Source organism: Lagenorhynchus albirostris, chromosome 2 (genome assembly GCF_949774975.1).
Source record: "Lagenorhynchus albirostris chromosome 2, mLagAlb1.1, whole genome shotgun sequence".
Taxonomy (NCBI): domain Eukaryota; kingdom Metazoa; phylum Chordata; class Mammalia; order Artiodactyla; family Delphinidae; genus Lagenorhynchus; species Lagenorhynchus albirostris.
Genome location: NC_083096.1, coordinates 86,370,644 through 86,386,928, shown reverse-complemented (window position 1 = coordinate 86,386,928; position 16,285 = coordinate 86,370,644). Strand labels below are relative to the sequence as shown.

At 34.4% G+C, this 16,285-nt stretch overlaps 1 protein-coding gene across 4 annotated transcripts in view; it reads right to left on the bottom strand.

Annotated features, from left to right (window-relative positions):
* PTPN22 (protein tyrosine phosphatase non-receptor type 22) overlaps positions 1 to 16,285 on the bottom strand; it is a 49,963-nt gene that overhangs the window by 13,611 nt on the left and 20,067 nt on the right. For 2 of the 4 annotated variants that reach the window (XM_060139297.1, XM_060139299.1), the window contains 6 exons: positions 15,777 to 15,863; positions 5,772 to 5,848; positions 4,807 to 5,624; positions 3,043 to 3,126; positions 2,763 to 2,893; positions 925 to 952 (listed from right to left, as the gene is read on the bottom strand). In XM_060139297.1, coding sequence (XP_059995280.1) covers positions 925 to 952; positions 2,763 to 2,893; positions 3,043 to 3,126; positions 4,807 to 5,624; positions 5,772 to 5,848; positions 15,777 to 15,863 — 1,225 coding nt within the window. The remainder of the gene's footprint in view (positions 1 to 924; positions 953 to 2,762; positions 2,894 to 3,042; positions 3,127 to 4,806; positions 5,625 to 5,771; positions 5,849 to 15,776; positions 15,864 to 16,285) is intronic. The other 2 variants (XM_060139298.1, XM_060139300.1) reach the window with 2 other exon arrangements.

Genomic DNA, 16,285 nt, shown 5'->3' with positions numbered 1-16,285 from the left:
AGTGTTAATTTTGTCTACCCAATTTGAATACATATAGAATCATTAAGCAGCGCCCTTTCTTAAATATTCTGCCTATTCTAACACTGTATAAGGCACACGGAACTTGCTTAGGAAATGTTCATTTAATAATTACCTAATAAAAATTATAATAGGTAACATTTAATGAGAGCTTATTATTTGACAACCACTGTGCTAAAAGCTTTATATGCTTTATCTCACTAGATCCTCACAAAAATCCTCTTAGAAGGGGAGTTCTATTATCCTCATTTTACAAGTGAGAAAAATCGATAAAGTATATAATGTAACCAAGGTCATAGATTTTGATAACTATTGGTAGGCTGGGGATTTGAATGAAAGTCTACCTGACACCAAAGCTCGTGCTTTTTAACCTCTATGTTATACTGCTTATTTACGTATTTGAGCAATATGTTAATATGAATAAATGTGTTAAGGGCAACTACTACCTGTTATAATATATGTAAAGTACCTATCAGTGTTCAAAGGATGTTTGCTGTTGATGTTGTTATTCAATGTATAAAACAAGCAAGAAAGTACTAAGAAGCAGTGACAAGTTAAAGACCTAAGTGACCAGAAATAACTTTTTAGAATCACACTGTTAACAATGATAAAACCAGTAAAATGGAACTGCTGCAAAGTTTTAAGAGATTGTATCTAAAATAGTTTGGGTTTTTTTTTTTTTAGGGCTATATATCAAGGAGCAGAATTCTAAAATCCTGTCTTCCTTTTGCCCTTGACAAAACAAAACTACTAGCCTAGGAAAACCAGAAATAAATCAATAAATAGTGGAAGCTATTATGGAAACCAAGCCATCTCCTGAGGTGAATTACTCTAAACTTAATGAGCCATTCTTGCAGTACAAATTCTTAGGGATAAATGTCATCTAAAGCCAAAGAAAATTTTTACCTGATTTGGGACTCTGGGGTTTTACACTCTGAAAAAGAAAGAAAGTCAAAGTGAAAGAAGAACATGTATAGAAATCTATAAACTCAAAGCAATAAATAGCATTTTAAAATTACATCTCATATACCAATAGAGAGAGTTATGAAATGTTGACCCTATTTTTCCTAATTTATAAATGTGCTGAACTGTGAAGAATCATCCACTCCTACAGTGATTTGTATATGTCATGAATATTGGTCCTAAATTGATCCTTTTTATAGTTATTTCCTTCCTCCTCAGAACATTTCCCTGAAAATTTAATTCCAGGTAAGGTTGTTGCCACTGAAATTACTTCATGACACTGAAAAAGTAGTGATTGTTCTTTACTCTGGGAGTTGTTAAGATAAAGACCATTAGCAATAATAGTAACAGTTACTAGCACATTAAAAGTGTAATTTAAGGACTTCCCTGGTGGTGCAGTGGTTAAGAATCCACCTATCAATGCAGAGGACATGGGTTTGAGCCCTTGTCCAGGAAGATCCCACATGCCACGGAGCAACTAAGACTGTGTGGCTACAACTACTGAGCCTGCGCTCTAGAGTTTGCGAGCCACAACTACTGAGCCCGTGAGCCTAGAGCCCATGCCCTGTAACAAGAGAAGCCACTGCAATGAGAAGCCCATGCACCACAATGAAGAGTAGCCTTCGCTCGCCGCACCTAGAAAAAGCCCGCATGCAGCAACAAAGACCCAACACAGCTAAAGATAAATAAATAAAATAATTTTTTTAAATGTGTAATTTAAAAGGCAGGGAATATTTGCCCACCAGCACTGCCCACCAGCACTGTGTTTAAATGTTTTAGTTAATTACTGATCTCTGAAATTTTAAGATAGTTGGTTCATAGAATTATATACTAATGAATAACAGATTGTTAAAGGTATAGGTTTTTCTTCTAGAAGCAGGGAACATTATTCCAAAAGGTTTATCTTAAATAATATAGACATCTGTTATTTTTTTTAAAAAACTACTCTCTGTGTTATCACAGCTCACAAGAAACAGCCTACCAGATGACTGCTATGAACAAGCAATCTACTTATGAAACAATTATTTTTGCCTTAACTGTCCTTAAAGAATAAAGTCAAATGTTTCTTCTTTCACTGTCTTCCTTGATCACTTCCAACCTGAAGGGATCTCTCACAGTTTCAAAGTTCTTATCTTCCATATGGCACTGATTATATTTGCCTTGTTATAATAAATACAGACAAAAATAAAGACTTGTGTACACATGCTATATCCCCATTACTGAACTATAAGTTTCTTAAGGGCAATAATTGTGTCTTATACATCTTTTTATCCCCGACATCCTCTAGCACATTGTTTTATAAATAGTATCCGCTTAGGATTTACTAAGTGACAGGTGTTTAAAATAAAAGGAAGGGGCTTCCCTGGTGGTGCAGTGGTAAAAAATCTGCCTGCCAGTGCAGGAGACATGAGTTCGAGCCCTGGTCCAGGAAGATCCCACATGCCGCCGAGCAACTAAGCCCGTGCTCCACAACTACTGAGCCTGCACTCTAGAGGCCGCAAGCCACAACTGCTGAGCCTGAGTGTCACAACTACTGAAGCCCGTGCGCCTAGAGCCCACGCTCTGCAACAAGAGAAGCCACTGCAATGAGAAGCGCGCGCACCGCAACGAAGAGTAGCCCCCGCTCACCGCAGCTAGAGAAAAGCCTGCGCGCAGCAACAAAGACCCAATGCAGCCAAAAATAAATAAATAAGTAAATTTATGAAAAAATATATATATATAAGGAATAGGACTATAGTCCATTGAATCCAAGTGAGTAGAATCAGAAAAATGTTATTGACCTTGCTTGGTCTAAGTCTTACTAAATCATCAAATTTCTTTGATTCAGATGTTCTACTACATTCTAGTGATGTTCCAATTTTTACCTTCACAGCTGAAGTTAAAGAGTTGGGAATATCCAGAGGGAATTCTCCTGTAAAAAAAAGTAAATATGTTTCAATTTTAGTGCTGTAGTTTTAGAGAGCAATTGTTACTCAGCAATAGCACACAGAATATTGAGAGGACCTAAGAAGTAATATAGTTAATTCACACTTTATTTTACACTTACTGAACTGTACTCACCAGCTTCCTCTACCACAATAAAAGATTCAGGTGTCCGTTCAGGAAGTGGAGGGGGAATTTCATCATCTATTCTTGGAGAAGTTGCTATCCAAAATGCCCGAAATATAATCAAAATGTTTAATTAGAAAAATCCAAAGAAAATTCTTATATTCTAATCTTGATACAAATTATGTCAAGCATCATTAATATATTTAAGCTGGTATCTGTTCACTCAAGGAGAAAACAACATAAATTCTCTAATCCTAAATTGGAAACCCAGGAGGATTTTGATTCTTCAAGATTTATTGTTTCTTTTAAAAGCTCAAAGGTATTTTGATTAAGTCACTGAGTATCAGTTAACATAATGTAACATCTTATATTAATTTAGGAAGCTTTGGATTGTTTTCTCCGTAACTCTTGCCTTTTGTTTTACATAAAATATACAACATCATAAAGCACGTTGACATGCCAAAGATTCAATTACAGAGCAGGTAAAAAATCACAAAGATTTTAGTATCTCTTCTTCGTTCTTATAGAATTAAGAATATTGATATTTTTCCTGTTTACAGAAAAATGGTTTAACAAGGTTTTCTATATTTCTATAGAAGTATTCAGAATTTTTATAGAATTTAAATGCTATTATGAGAGACTGCCACCAGATGGCACACATGTCAATGTTGCTACAATCCTTGAAGATAAGGATTTGGTTCCTAATGCTGACACTCAGGGAAGTTTAAGGAACTATAGGTATCTAGAAAAATAAAATTTCTTTAAATCATAAAACAAGATCAAAGTATGTAATCCTTCCTTCTAACCAAAGAAGAAACTAGATCCAGATGGAATATTTTTATAACAAAACTATGCATCTACGTATCTATTGAGGAACTCTGTACAGTAAATAATGTCATAGAGAAAAAGCTTTCTCTACTTCCTACCTAGGTGGACCGTTCTTTATAAATTTCTGATGACATATCTAAGACAGTTAAACTTGCTTTAACTCTTCTTTCACAGCATCTTCTTTCATATCAAACTATTATAATTATCTAACCAAATATTTACTCCTACTTTCAAACCACTCAGTAATATGAAACAATATGCATAATATGCAAAAATACAGAACTATAAGAGATAAAATAGGAAATTAAAGTCATATAAGATTAAAATATCATACAGAATACTGAACATGTATCCTCATCTATAAAGTTATTATAAAAGGACAAGAGGAAATCAAGTCCTCCTCTTCCAACTCCTGCAGGAAGAGAATTCAATTCTTAGCAATCTGTTCAATTTAGTATAGACACATGATTCGCCAACAAAAATTCTGAGTGACCATGTGGTGCTGTTGATCAAATCTTTTCTGATGTTCTTTTGGAAGTTGCTTCTGCATGCTAAGGATAAATTGTGGACTTTTTTTTTTAACATCTTTATTGAAGTATAATTGCTTTACAATGTTGTGTTAGTTTCTGCTGTATAACAAAATTGTGGACATTTGATAGACACTTCTAAGAATGAGGACTGCTGCCTTTAGAAGCACGCCGGCTGGCATAGGTCCTGTACCAGATCTGATTGCCTCCTATTGCTTGTTTCATGGAATGTTATGTATTTGTTATTGCTATTTTCAACTCATCACATCATCAAAACACTCATGGAATTTATTTTTTTTGAGGAGAAAAAGGAGAAGGAAGCAGAGAAGGATAAGAGGGTGAGAGGGGGTAAGACAAAACCAAATCTTATAGAAACAGAGTCAAATCTAAAATGCTGTACAAACTTTTTAAAATAACTTACCTACTACTGCTGTCTCTTGGTTCAGTGGTGGGGGGAAATTGGTCGGAGGATTCAGTGCTGAAGAATCATGTGAATTGTAATAAGGAAAGAGGGTTGTAGAAGATTTTGGCAGTGAAGAACAAGGTAAAACAGTTTTATCTTGCTTCTCAGGTAAATCAAGAGACATCTTAGAACCAGCACTACTTGGAGACAATGATGAAAAATAAGGATTTTCTACTAAAGACATGTAAGAAAGTACTTTAAAAGCACCAGAGTCATGCTGCTTTGCTTTAGAGGCATTGCACATTTGATGCTTAGAGTCATATGATGGTGAATAATTCAGTTCTGCTGAAGAAACATGCATCACTTTTTGAGCCTGCTCAAGACAAGAATTGTGTGGGTGAGATTCCAAATAAAAATTTTCCTCGACGTCCAACTCTTTGGTGTCTCTCTGTTGCATCAATTCAAAGGGAGTTGATTTGGTCCGCATTATTGGCCTCTTTAAATTAAAACATCTTCCTGCTGCATTTACAGGTTTAGAGTTAGGACGTGCTCCAAACAAAATGGAGCTCAAGTCCAAACTTTGATGCTTCTGAAGAGGCTCCCCAGCTATTGGGAATACCTTTCTCTCCCATTTCATGGTTGTGTCAGCATTTTTGTTACAACCACAATTTAGCTCCAAAAACTCTAAAGAACTGCTCTCTTTAGAAGGGTGCATTACTAACCCTTCCTTTTCATTTATTTCAGAAATCCTGAGGTCAAAGGAAGAAGCTTCTGCACTTTTCACCCTTATCCTTCCTTTGCTCTGCTGGTTCGTCACTTTTGCTTCTTTTACGATGCTGAAACAAAAAGAAAGTAATGATGATACCATATCCCAAAGAGGTCTCTTCCCATATCCTCTTCTCAGCATCACAATGAGACATAAGCATGAGATTTTCCTCCCAGACACAATTAGACAACATTTAGATGTGTAAAATTATACTCACCTTTTTGGTAAATTAGGAGAATAAGAATCTGCTTCTAGATTGGGATTTTGCTTAGAAACTGAATACTTTGCTTGAATCTTCAAGAGAAGTAAGAGATTGTTTTTTAGTGAAGCAATGGCCATGAGAGATTTTAGCATTCATAAGACTAAAAAGTTATTTTTTTAGAAAATATAAAGATTTAAAATAATTCATGAAAGAGTCATATGAGTTTCCAAAATATTGAACCCAGCAATAACTTGGTCACATACTGAAATCAAAAGGATCAAAATAAAGGATTAAACAGTGTTATAGAAATTAAGAAGGATTTGCTTATAGCATCATCTTTTCATATGTGGAAGTTCTAAAATGTTGTTTATTTAAAATATAACTTTATTCTCAAGAACACTTTACTTTCAGGACTTTCATCATCTCAACCTTTTATGTTATGTCCTCATACTTATCTTGTTCTACATTTTTCTTCCTTACTGTGCTCCAGCTATACTTGTTTTCTTGCCATTCCATAAGCATACCAAACTCGTTACCAATTTGAGGCTTTTACTCTTACTATTCCCTCTGATTGAAATACTTTTTGCTCCAGATTTTGCATGGCTGGCTCTTTCTAAGTAATTATTCTCTACTTAAATGTCACCTACATAAGGAAAACTTCCCTGACCACTCAACCTAAAATCACACTCCCACCCACTTGCCCAAACATTCTCAATCTTTATTTTCTTCATAGGAATTATCACATTATGAAATTTGTTACTATGGCTCCAAGCTACCATCAATTGTACAATATACCTGGCCTTCGGGGATGTTTCAATATGTTTTTTTTAAAAAGCCAGCAATTATAAGATTCCACCTGCAGTGGGTTTAATTGTGACTCTCAAAAAGATATGTTGAAATCTAATCCCTGAAATCTGTGAATGTGACCTTATTTGGAAATAAGGTCTTTGCAGATGTAATTAGTTAAGATGAGGTCATATTGGATTAGGGTGGGCCCTAATGCAATGACTTGTGCCCTTACAAAAAGAGAAAAGAGAGACTCAGAGACACACAGGGAGAATGTGGTGTGATGATGGAGGCAGAGACTGGACTGCAGTAATGTATCTGCAAGCCAAAGAACAACAAGGATTGCTGGAAAAACCAAAAAATAGCAATAGGCAAGGAAGATTCTTCCCTTAGAGCTATGAGAGAGAGCATGGCCTTGCTGACACCTCAATTTTAGACTTTGTGACTCCAGAACTGTGAGAAAATTAATTTGTTGTTTTACGCCCTCCTTAGTTTGTGGTACCTGTTACAGCAAGCCTAGTAAACTGATACAGAGACTTTAATACTCCACATTCAATAATGAATAGAAAAATCAGATCAACAAGGAGACAGAGGACAGACATGAACAATCATGTAAACAAATAAGAACTAATAAACACTCATAGAACACTCTACCAAACAAAACATACATTCTTCTCAAACATATATGGAACATTCTCCAGGATAGACCATATGTTAGGCCACAAAACAAGCTTTAATAAATTTTAAAAGAGAGAAGTCATACAAAGTATCTTTTTCAATCATAATGGATTGAAACTAGAAATCAATAACAGAAGGAAACCTGGAAAATTCACAAGTATGTGTAAATTAAACACTCTTAAACAACCAATGGGTCAAAGGAGAAATCACAATAGAAATTAGAGAATACTTAGAAATGAATGAAAATACATCATACCAAAACGTATGGAATACAGTGAAAGCAGTGCTTAGAGGTAAATTTACAGCTGTGAATGCCTGGAAGAAAGATTTCAAATTAATTACCTAATTTTATACCTTAAGGAACTAGAATAAGAACAAACTAAACCCAAAGCTAGCAGAAGGAAGGAAATATTAAAAGATTAGAGCAGAGATAAATGAAATAGAGAAAACAATGGAGAAAACCAACAAAACCAAAATTTGATCCTTTGTAAAGATCTGTAAAATTCACAAACCTTTAGCTAGAGACTGACTAAGGGAAAAAGAGAAGACTGAAATTGCTAAAATCTCAAATTATAGAAATAAAAGTGGGGACATTTCTACTAATTTCACAGAAACAAAAAGTATAAGATAATAATATGAATAATTGTATGCCAACAAATTGTATAACCTGGATTAAATGGACAAATTCCTAAAAACATATGATCAATCAAAACTGACTCAGAAAGAAATGGAAAATCTAAATACACCTACAACTAGTAAGTAGGCTGAATCCGTAATCAAATATTTTCCCAACAAAGAAAAGTCCAGGACCAGATGGCTTCATTGGTGAATTGTACCAAACATTTAAGGAAGAATAAACACCAATCCTGCACAAACTCTTCCTAAAACTTGAATGACACTCCTAAGTCATTCAATGAGGACAGTAATTCCCTGTTGCCAAAGCTAGACAAAGATGCTACAGGCAAAAGAAAACCACAGACCAATATTCTTTATGAATATTGATGCAAAAGTCCTCAATAAAATACTAGCAAACTGAGTTCAGCATAGTAAAAGGATTACACACCATGACCAAGTGAGATTTATTTCCAGAGTGCAAGGATGGTTCAACATTCAAAAATTAATCAGTGTAATATATCATATTAATAGAATTAAGGAGAAGAAACCCACATGATCATATCGATTGATGCAGAAAAAAATTTGAAAAATTCATGATAAAAATACTTAATAAACTGGGAATATAAGGGAACTTCCTCAACATGATAAAGGCCATATATGAAAACCCCACAGCTAATATCATACTCAAAGGTGAAGGACTGAAAGCTTTCCCCCAAGATCAGGCATAAGACAAGGATGCCAATTTTTGCCATTTTTATTCAACATAATACCAGAAGTTCTAGCCAGAGCAATTAGGTAAGAAAACAAAACAAACAAACAAATAAAGGCATCAAAATGGGAAAGGAGGAAGTAAAGTTATCTTCATTTGCAGATGACATAATTTTATATGTTGAAAGATTCCACACACACCCACAAAAAAAAAATGCTAGAGCTAATAAACCAATTCAGCAAAATTGCAGAATATATAATCAACACACAAAAACCAGTTGCACTACTATACTGTTTATTATTGTTTATTAGCAATAAACATTCTGAAAAGGAAATTAGGAAAGCAATTCTAATATATATATATATATATATATATATATCTCAAAAATATACATACTAAGGAATAAACTTAACCAAGGAAGTGAAAGACTTATATACTGAAAACTACAAACCATTGCTGACAAATAAAATAAATAGAGAGACATTCGATGTTCATGAAGTGGTAGACATTATATTGTTATGATAACATTACCCGAAGTGATCTACAGATTCAATGCAATCCCTATAAAAATTCCAAAGGTGCTTCTGCAGAAATAGAAAACCTCATCTTAAAATTCATGCAGAGAGGGCTTCCCTGGTGGTGCAGTGGTTGAGAGTCCGCTTAACATCACTAACCAGGGAAATGTAAACCAGAACCACAATGAGATACTACTTTACACCCGTTAGGGTGGCTATTATCTAAAAAACAAACAAAAGCAAAAACTAACAAGTACTGGTGAGGTACCTAGAGTAGTCAAATTCATAGGGAGAGAAAGCAGAATGGTGGTTGCTAAGGGCTGGGCTTAGGGAGGAATGGGGAGTTAGTGTTTAATGGGTATAAAGTTTCAGTTTTGCAAGATGAAAGGAGTTCTGGAAATGGATGGTGGTGATGGTTGCACAATAATATGAATGTACATAATATCACTGAACTATACACCTAAAATTGGTTAAGGTAGTAAATTTTATGTATATTTTACCACAAAGAAAACCTAGAGAAAAAAAGAGCAAAAGGACTTGGATAGATATTTGTCCAAAGAAAATGTACAAAAGGCCAGTAAGCACATGAAAAGCTGTTCAACATCACTAATCATTAGGGAAATGAAAATCAAGGTCATAAATACCACTTCACACTCATTAGGATGGCTATTATCTTAAAAACCAAAACCAAACAAACAAACAAAAACCAGAAAATACCCAGCGTTAGCAAGAAGGTGGAGGAATTGGAACCTTTGTGCAATGCTGGTGGGGATGTAAAATTTTGCAGCCACTGTGAAAAACAGTGTGGCAGTACCTTAAAAAATTATATATAGAATTACTGCATGATCCAGCAATTCCACTTCTGGGTATATACCCAAAAGAATTTAAAATAGGGACTTGAACAAGTATTTGTACACCAATTTTTATAAGAGCATTATTCACAATAGCCAAAAGGTGGAAACAACCCAAGTGTCCATCAACAGATGAATGGGTAAGTAAAATGGTATTATACACAATGGAATATTATAAAGCCATAAAAAGGAATGAAATTCTGATATATATTACAAAATGGATGAACCTTGAAACATTATGTTACATGAATAATCCAGATAAAAAGAGTAAATATATGACTACACTTATATCATGTACCTAGAATAGGCAAATTCATAGAGACAGAAAGAATAGAAACTATTAGAGGTTCAGGTACAGGGGATGGAGAGTTTCTGTTTAGAATGATGAAAAAATTCTAGAAATAAACAGTAATGATGGTCACACACATTGTGAAGGTACTAAATGCCACTCATATTTTAAAATTGTTAAAATGGTAATTTTTTCCATAGTGGTAAAAATACTGTAGTTTTACCACAATAAAAAATATGAATGGAGAATTGTCTCCTCCTCATCTATTTTCTGGTAAAGATTGTGTAAAATTGGTGTTAATTCTTTCTTAAAGATTTGGTAGAATTCTCAAGTGAAACTATGTGAGCCTGGATATTTCTTTTTGGGAAATTTTTAAATTATAAATTCAGTTTTCTTTATCATTATGAGGCTATTCAAATTATTTCATGTTGAGTGAGCTGTGGTAGTTTGTGTTTTTTAAGGAAGTAATACATTATTTTATCTAAGTTGTCATATGTGTATGTGTTGAGTTGTTCATACTATATCCTTTATTATCCTTTTGATATCTGCAAAATCTGTAGAAATAGCCCCTTTTGCATTCCTGATATTGGTAATTTTTATTTTTTTCCCTTTTTTCCTTTATATTCTTCCTAGAAGTTTGTCAATTTTGCTGATCTTTTCAAAGAACCAGATCATTGGTTCACTGATTTTTCTTTTTTGTTTTCCTGTTTTCAATTTCATTGATTTATACTCTTTATTATTTCCTTCCTTCTGTTTCTCTTGGGTTTATTTCACTCTTTTTTTTTCCCCTAGATTCATAAAGTGGGAGCTCAGATTATTGATTTGAGACATTTACTGTTTTCTAATGTATGCATGTAGGTGGCTATAAACTTCCCTCCCAGCGCTACTGGAGCTCTGTCCAACAAATTTCGATATGTGGTATTCTCATTTTTATTCAGTTCAATGTGTTTTTTAGAAATTTCCTTTGAAACTTCCTTTCTGATTCAATGAATTATTTAGAAGAGTCTGGTGTAGTTTCCAAGTGTTTGGATCTTTTCTTGTTATCTTCTGCTATTGACTTCTAGTTTGATTCCATAGTAGTCAGAGAATACATTCTATATGATATCAGTTCTTTATATTTTTGAGATTGTTTAATGGCCCAGGATATGATCCATCTTGGTATATGTTCAATCAGCACTTGAAAAGAATGTATATCCTTGTATTGTTGGGTGGAGCGTCCTATAAATAATCTATTTGATCCTGTTAGTCAATGGTGTTAAGTTCTCATATATTCTTGCTGACTTTCTGTTGAGTTTTCTATCAGTTCTTGAGAGAGCAGTTTTGAAGTCTCCAACTATAACTGTGGGGTTTTCTATTGCTCCTTTTAGTTCTATCAGTTTTTGCTTCACATATCTTGCAGCTCTGTTTGGTCCATACACACTTAGGATTGCTACATCTTATTGGGGGATTGACCCTTTTATCATTATACAATTTCCCTCCCTAACTGTGATAATTTTCTTTACTCTGAAGTCTATCTGGTATTAATATAGCTACTTCTGCTTTCCTTTTATTAATGTTTCCTTTTATTAATGTTTTATTAATGTTATTAATGTTTAATTAATGTTTCCTTTTATTAATGTTTACAGGATATATCTTTTTTTCAATCCTTTATTTTAAACCAACCTATATATTTGAAGTGTGTTTCTTATAGACATCATATAGTTGGGTCATGTTTTCAATACACTCTGCCAATCTGTTAATTGGTGTATTTGTACCATTTACATTTAATTTAATTATTAATATGGTAGGGCTTAAGTCTCCAACTTTATATTTTGTTTTCTGTTTTTTCTCTCTGTTTCTCATTTCTCTTTTCTTTTTCCTGCCTTTTTCTCTTTCCTGCATCTTTGGAATTTCATTTTGATTTACCTATAGTGTTTTTTAAGATATATCTTTGTACAGTTTTTGTAGGGGTCGCTCTAGTTATTATATTATATATTCATAACTTATCAAAGCCTATACGTGTTACCATTTTACTAGTTCAATACAGAAGTGTTACCTCCCTTTACGTGCCTAACCCTTCCTTTTTTTTTACAGTATAATTGTCTTAAATATTTCCTCTAATACATTTAGAACCACATCAGTGTTATAATTTTTGCTTCAATTATTAAGCAATTTAGAAAACTCAAGAGGAGAAGGAAAACCTATTATATTTACCCACATTGCTTACCATGTTCTTCCTATTTTCATCATTTCCTTTCCATTTAGAAAACTTCCTCTGCCTTTTTTTTTTTTTTTTTAGGGAAGGTCTACTGGCAACAAATTCTCTTGGTTTTTCTTCATCTGAGACTGTATTGATTTCCCCTTCATTCCTGAAGGATGTTTTTTTTTACTGGGTATTGGATTCTGTTGACAGCTTTTTTCCTTCAGCACTTGTAAAATACTGTGCCACTTCCTTCTGGTTTCTGATGCCAAATTCACTTTCATTCTAATTGTTCTTCCCCTAGAGTTAAGATCATTTTTCTTTGGCTGCTTCCTAGAATTTTTGTATTTAGTTTTCAGAAGTTTAATTATGATGATTCTTTCAGTAATTTTTTAGACACGTCTTTTTTCTCCTTTCCTTCTTGGACATCGATGACACTAATGCTAGGGTTTTTGTTACAGTCACTTAGTTTCCTGTGGCTCTGTCTACTTTTTATTTTTATTTTATTTTATTTTTTAGTCTATTTTATTTCTGTTGTTCAGATTGGGCAATTTTTATTGTTTTGTCTTTCAGTTCATTAATTCTTTCCTTGTACCCTGTATTCTGCTGTTGAGCCCATCTACTGAGCTATTTTGTTTCCATTACTGTTATTTTTCAACTCTAAAATTTCCTTTTGTTTCTTCTTTATATCTTCTGTTTCTTTGGCAGGTCTTTATCTTTCTTTGATGAGCCTTTCTATTGTTTTAAGCATGCTTGTAATTGTTTACTGAAGCATTTTAATCATGGCTACTTTAGAATCTTTGTCAGATAATCTTACACCTCTGTCATCTCAGTGTTGTCATCTATTGACTGTCTTTTACTCATTTGGTTTACAATCCTCCTGGTTCTTGGTATGACAAGTGATTTTCACATGAAACCTAGATATTTTTGTATTGTTATAAATCCCTCGATCTCAGTTAAACCTTCCCTTTTAGCTTCTCCTTTTTAAATCCATTCTGACAGGGGAAAGAGGAGCGAGGGGGTGCTGCCTCATTAGTGCCTTGCTATTGCCAAGTAGATTCTACCTCCACCAGTTTCCTCACAGTCTCTGTTGACACCTGAAGGGAGACACCTTGGGAGAGGCTCTCCATGTGGTCTCTACTGACACTGTGATCGGGGTGGCCTCATTACTGCTGGATGATGGTGAAAGTCCTGACTCTCCACTAGGTCTCTTCTGACACTTCATCAGTGGAGTGGCATGGGGGCACTGGGTTACTGCCAGGTGGAAAGTCAGGCTCCCCACATGGTCTCTACTGACACTGCAGGGAAACCTCATTGCAGGCCAGTGGGGATGAAATTCCTAGCTCTTTACTGGACCTTCTCTCTTTTTTTTTTAAAACAGATATATGTATTTCTTTATTAGAATGCTCACAAGAATGACACATTAGCACTGTCCTTCTGATGTGACAGAGAATACACATATCTGACCCACTGACCTTCTCTTTATCACAGTCTTTGTGAGGGTGGGAATCTAGGTTCTCCACTTTGCTGGCATAGGTAGGGTTGGGGGCCATTTTTTTCTTTGGTGTTGACTGAAGTAGAGTAATTATTATCTAAAAATTTTCTGGCTTGCTGGGCTGTCCCTTTCCTGGTCCTTTGGTTAGAGAGAGCAGGATTTTGTTGAGGTTTTTTTGTCTGCACTTTTGGCATTTCCAAGTTGTTGGTTCCTTCAGTTCCATATCCATGATATATGAGGAAAAAGAACTCACCATCATGTCATTCCTCAGGTCTCAAGGTCCCTAGTGGTCTGTCTTCTCTCCATCTTTCAGAGTCTTCTTATATTTGTTTTGTATATATTGTCCAGGGTTTCTAGTTGTATTTAGTAGAAGGAATAGGGAAAATATGTCTACTCGATCTTCCCAGAAGCAGAAGTCCTCCTTGGCTGGTGTTAATCAATTCCCTATGTGGGAGGTTGAACCATATTCCTATGTTCCCATTTATTGACTAAGGGCACACTCCAAACAACTCAACTGCCTGGAGCCATGGCACTACTACTGGGCTAAATCTGAGTACTGACATTTCCTGGAACCTAAATAAAATATTAACCCATGTACTCCAGCAGCACATTAAGAGAATATTCTTTGTTCAAGAAGGTTTTATTCTAAGAGCAAGGATGGCTTGATATTAACAAATCCAAGGATATGACTGTTTCAATATGTCACAGGAGAAAATCCATGTGATCATTCTATAAATGCAAAGATATGCAGTTGACAGAACTCAACATTCTTTCCAAAAAAAATTCTTAATAAAATAGAAGTCAATGAATACTTTCTTAAACAATTAAAAACTATATCTCCAATCAAATCAGCATCACACTTAGTAGTGAAACATGAGCATCTCTCCCATTAAAATTAGGTCATGCATATCACCTCTATTATTTAAACTTGTTCTGGGAGTACTAGCCAATGAAGCAGGCATGAACAGGATATAAGTAACAATGTCTGGCAACTATATTCTTGTTTCCATCTCCTTCCCCTACATTGTTTCTCCGGAGTTGACATTAACTATAGGATTGCTTAGTTCATTCCCTAACCTCAACAGTTTTTTGGCTTTCTTTCACTCCCTGTGCTTCATCATTCAAGTGATAGGAGTTATGATATTAGGGTTATGTCTTATATACTTTGTATTCCTAATGTTGTGGAAACAGTAGGTTCTCAGTGAATATTTTCAGATTCATAATACAAAAATGAGATATTAAAAATTAAATTAATTTGTATATGTTACATACACCCTGGAAGGTAAACCAATAATTTTGTCTTATTAAGGTTTGCTCAGAATCTAATACTTTGTGATTATACAGTAAATATTTGACATCAATTTTTGTGATGAGATCAAAATAACATATCTAGAATGCTCAATATTTTTAAATTAGAATTTGGTCAAATCATAATTGTTTTTATACCTAACATTTTCAGCTAAGAATCCTTTAGCTATTCTAAAATATTCTCAAAATTTGATGACACATATGCAATCAAAATGAGGCTAGAGTAACCTGAAAAATCACGTCAGTACTCAACTATAATTTCACTTTGTAATTGTCACTCTCACTTCTAAATTGCCACACAACTGTTTAAAACATGGAAACAGAATATATGCTTACCCTTTAACCCACTCCTATTGTTTCTAATTTAGCTGAAAATGGTATGCAATAGGTTAACCAAGAGATTAATTTTCTAAGTTAAAGTACTTCAATTAAATTGTCCTCCACAGGAGATTTATAGTGCAGCCCCATGCACACCTGACACTCCAATTTAGTTGTGATGATAAAGTATAAGTTGTCCTGCAACTAATCTGAAATCCCTTGACCAAAATCAAACATGAAAAAAACTGTTTTACAAAATATCAAATTTAAAATGTACCTCTGTTCCAGAGTGTTCATCCCTGATAACATCCATCTGTCTCTTAAATAGTTCTAATACAGCATTGTAGACCAGTTCATACTGTTCCTGAAGAGCATTGCAAACCGGAACAAACAAAAACAAAAACTTCGTGAACTAACCAGATTTCAGGAATATAAATACCAATCAAATCATAGTATAGCAGATCTGAAACATTAGTTTAATTACAGTGCCTTATGTCTGTGTAGCCCATGTCAGATTTCAAAGCATTTTTAGGCTGCTAGAAACAGCTAACTATTTTATCTACCTCTAGCTAATATACAATGACCTTGCAACATGCTTTTTATGCTCTAACCCCACTTTCTTACTTATCTCTCCTTCCACCCATAATCTCTCTAATTCTGTTTTCCTTGCTCACACTTTAAGATCTTTATTTCAGGAACTTCCTTGGTGGTCCAGTAGTTAAGACTCTGTGCTTCCATTGCAAGGGGAACGGGTTTGATGCCTGGCTGGGGAACTAAGATCCCACA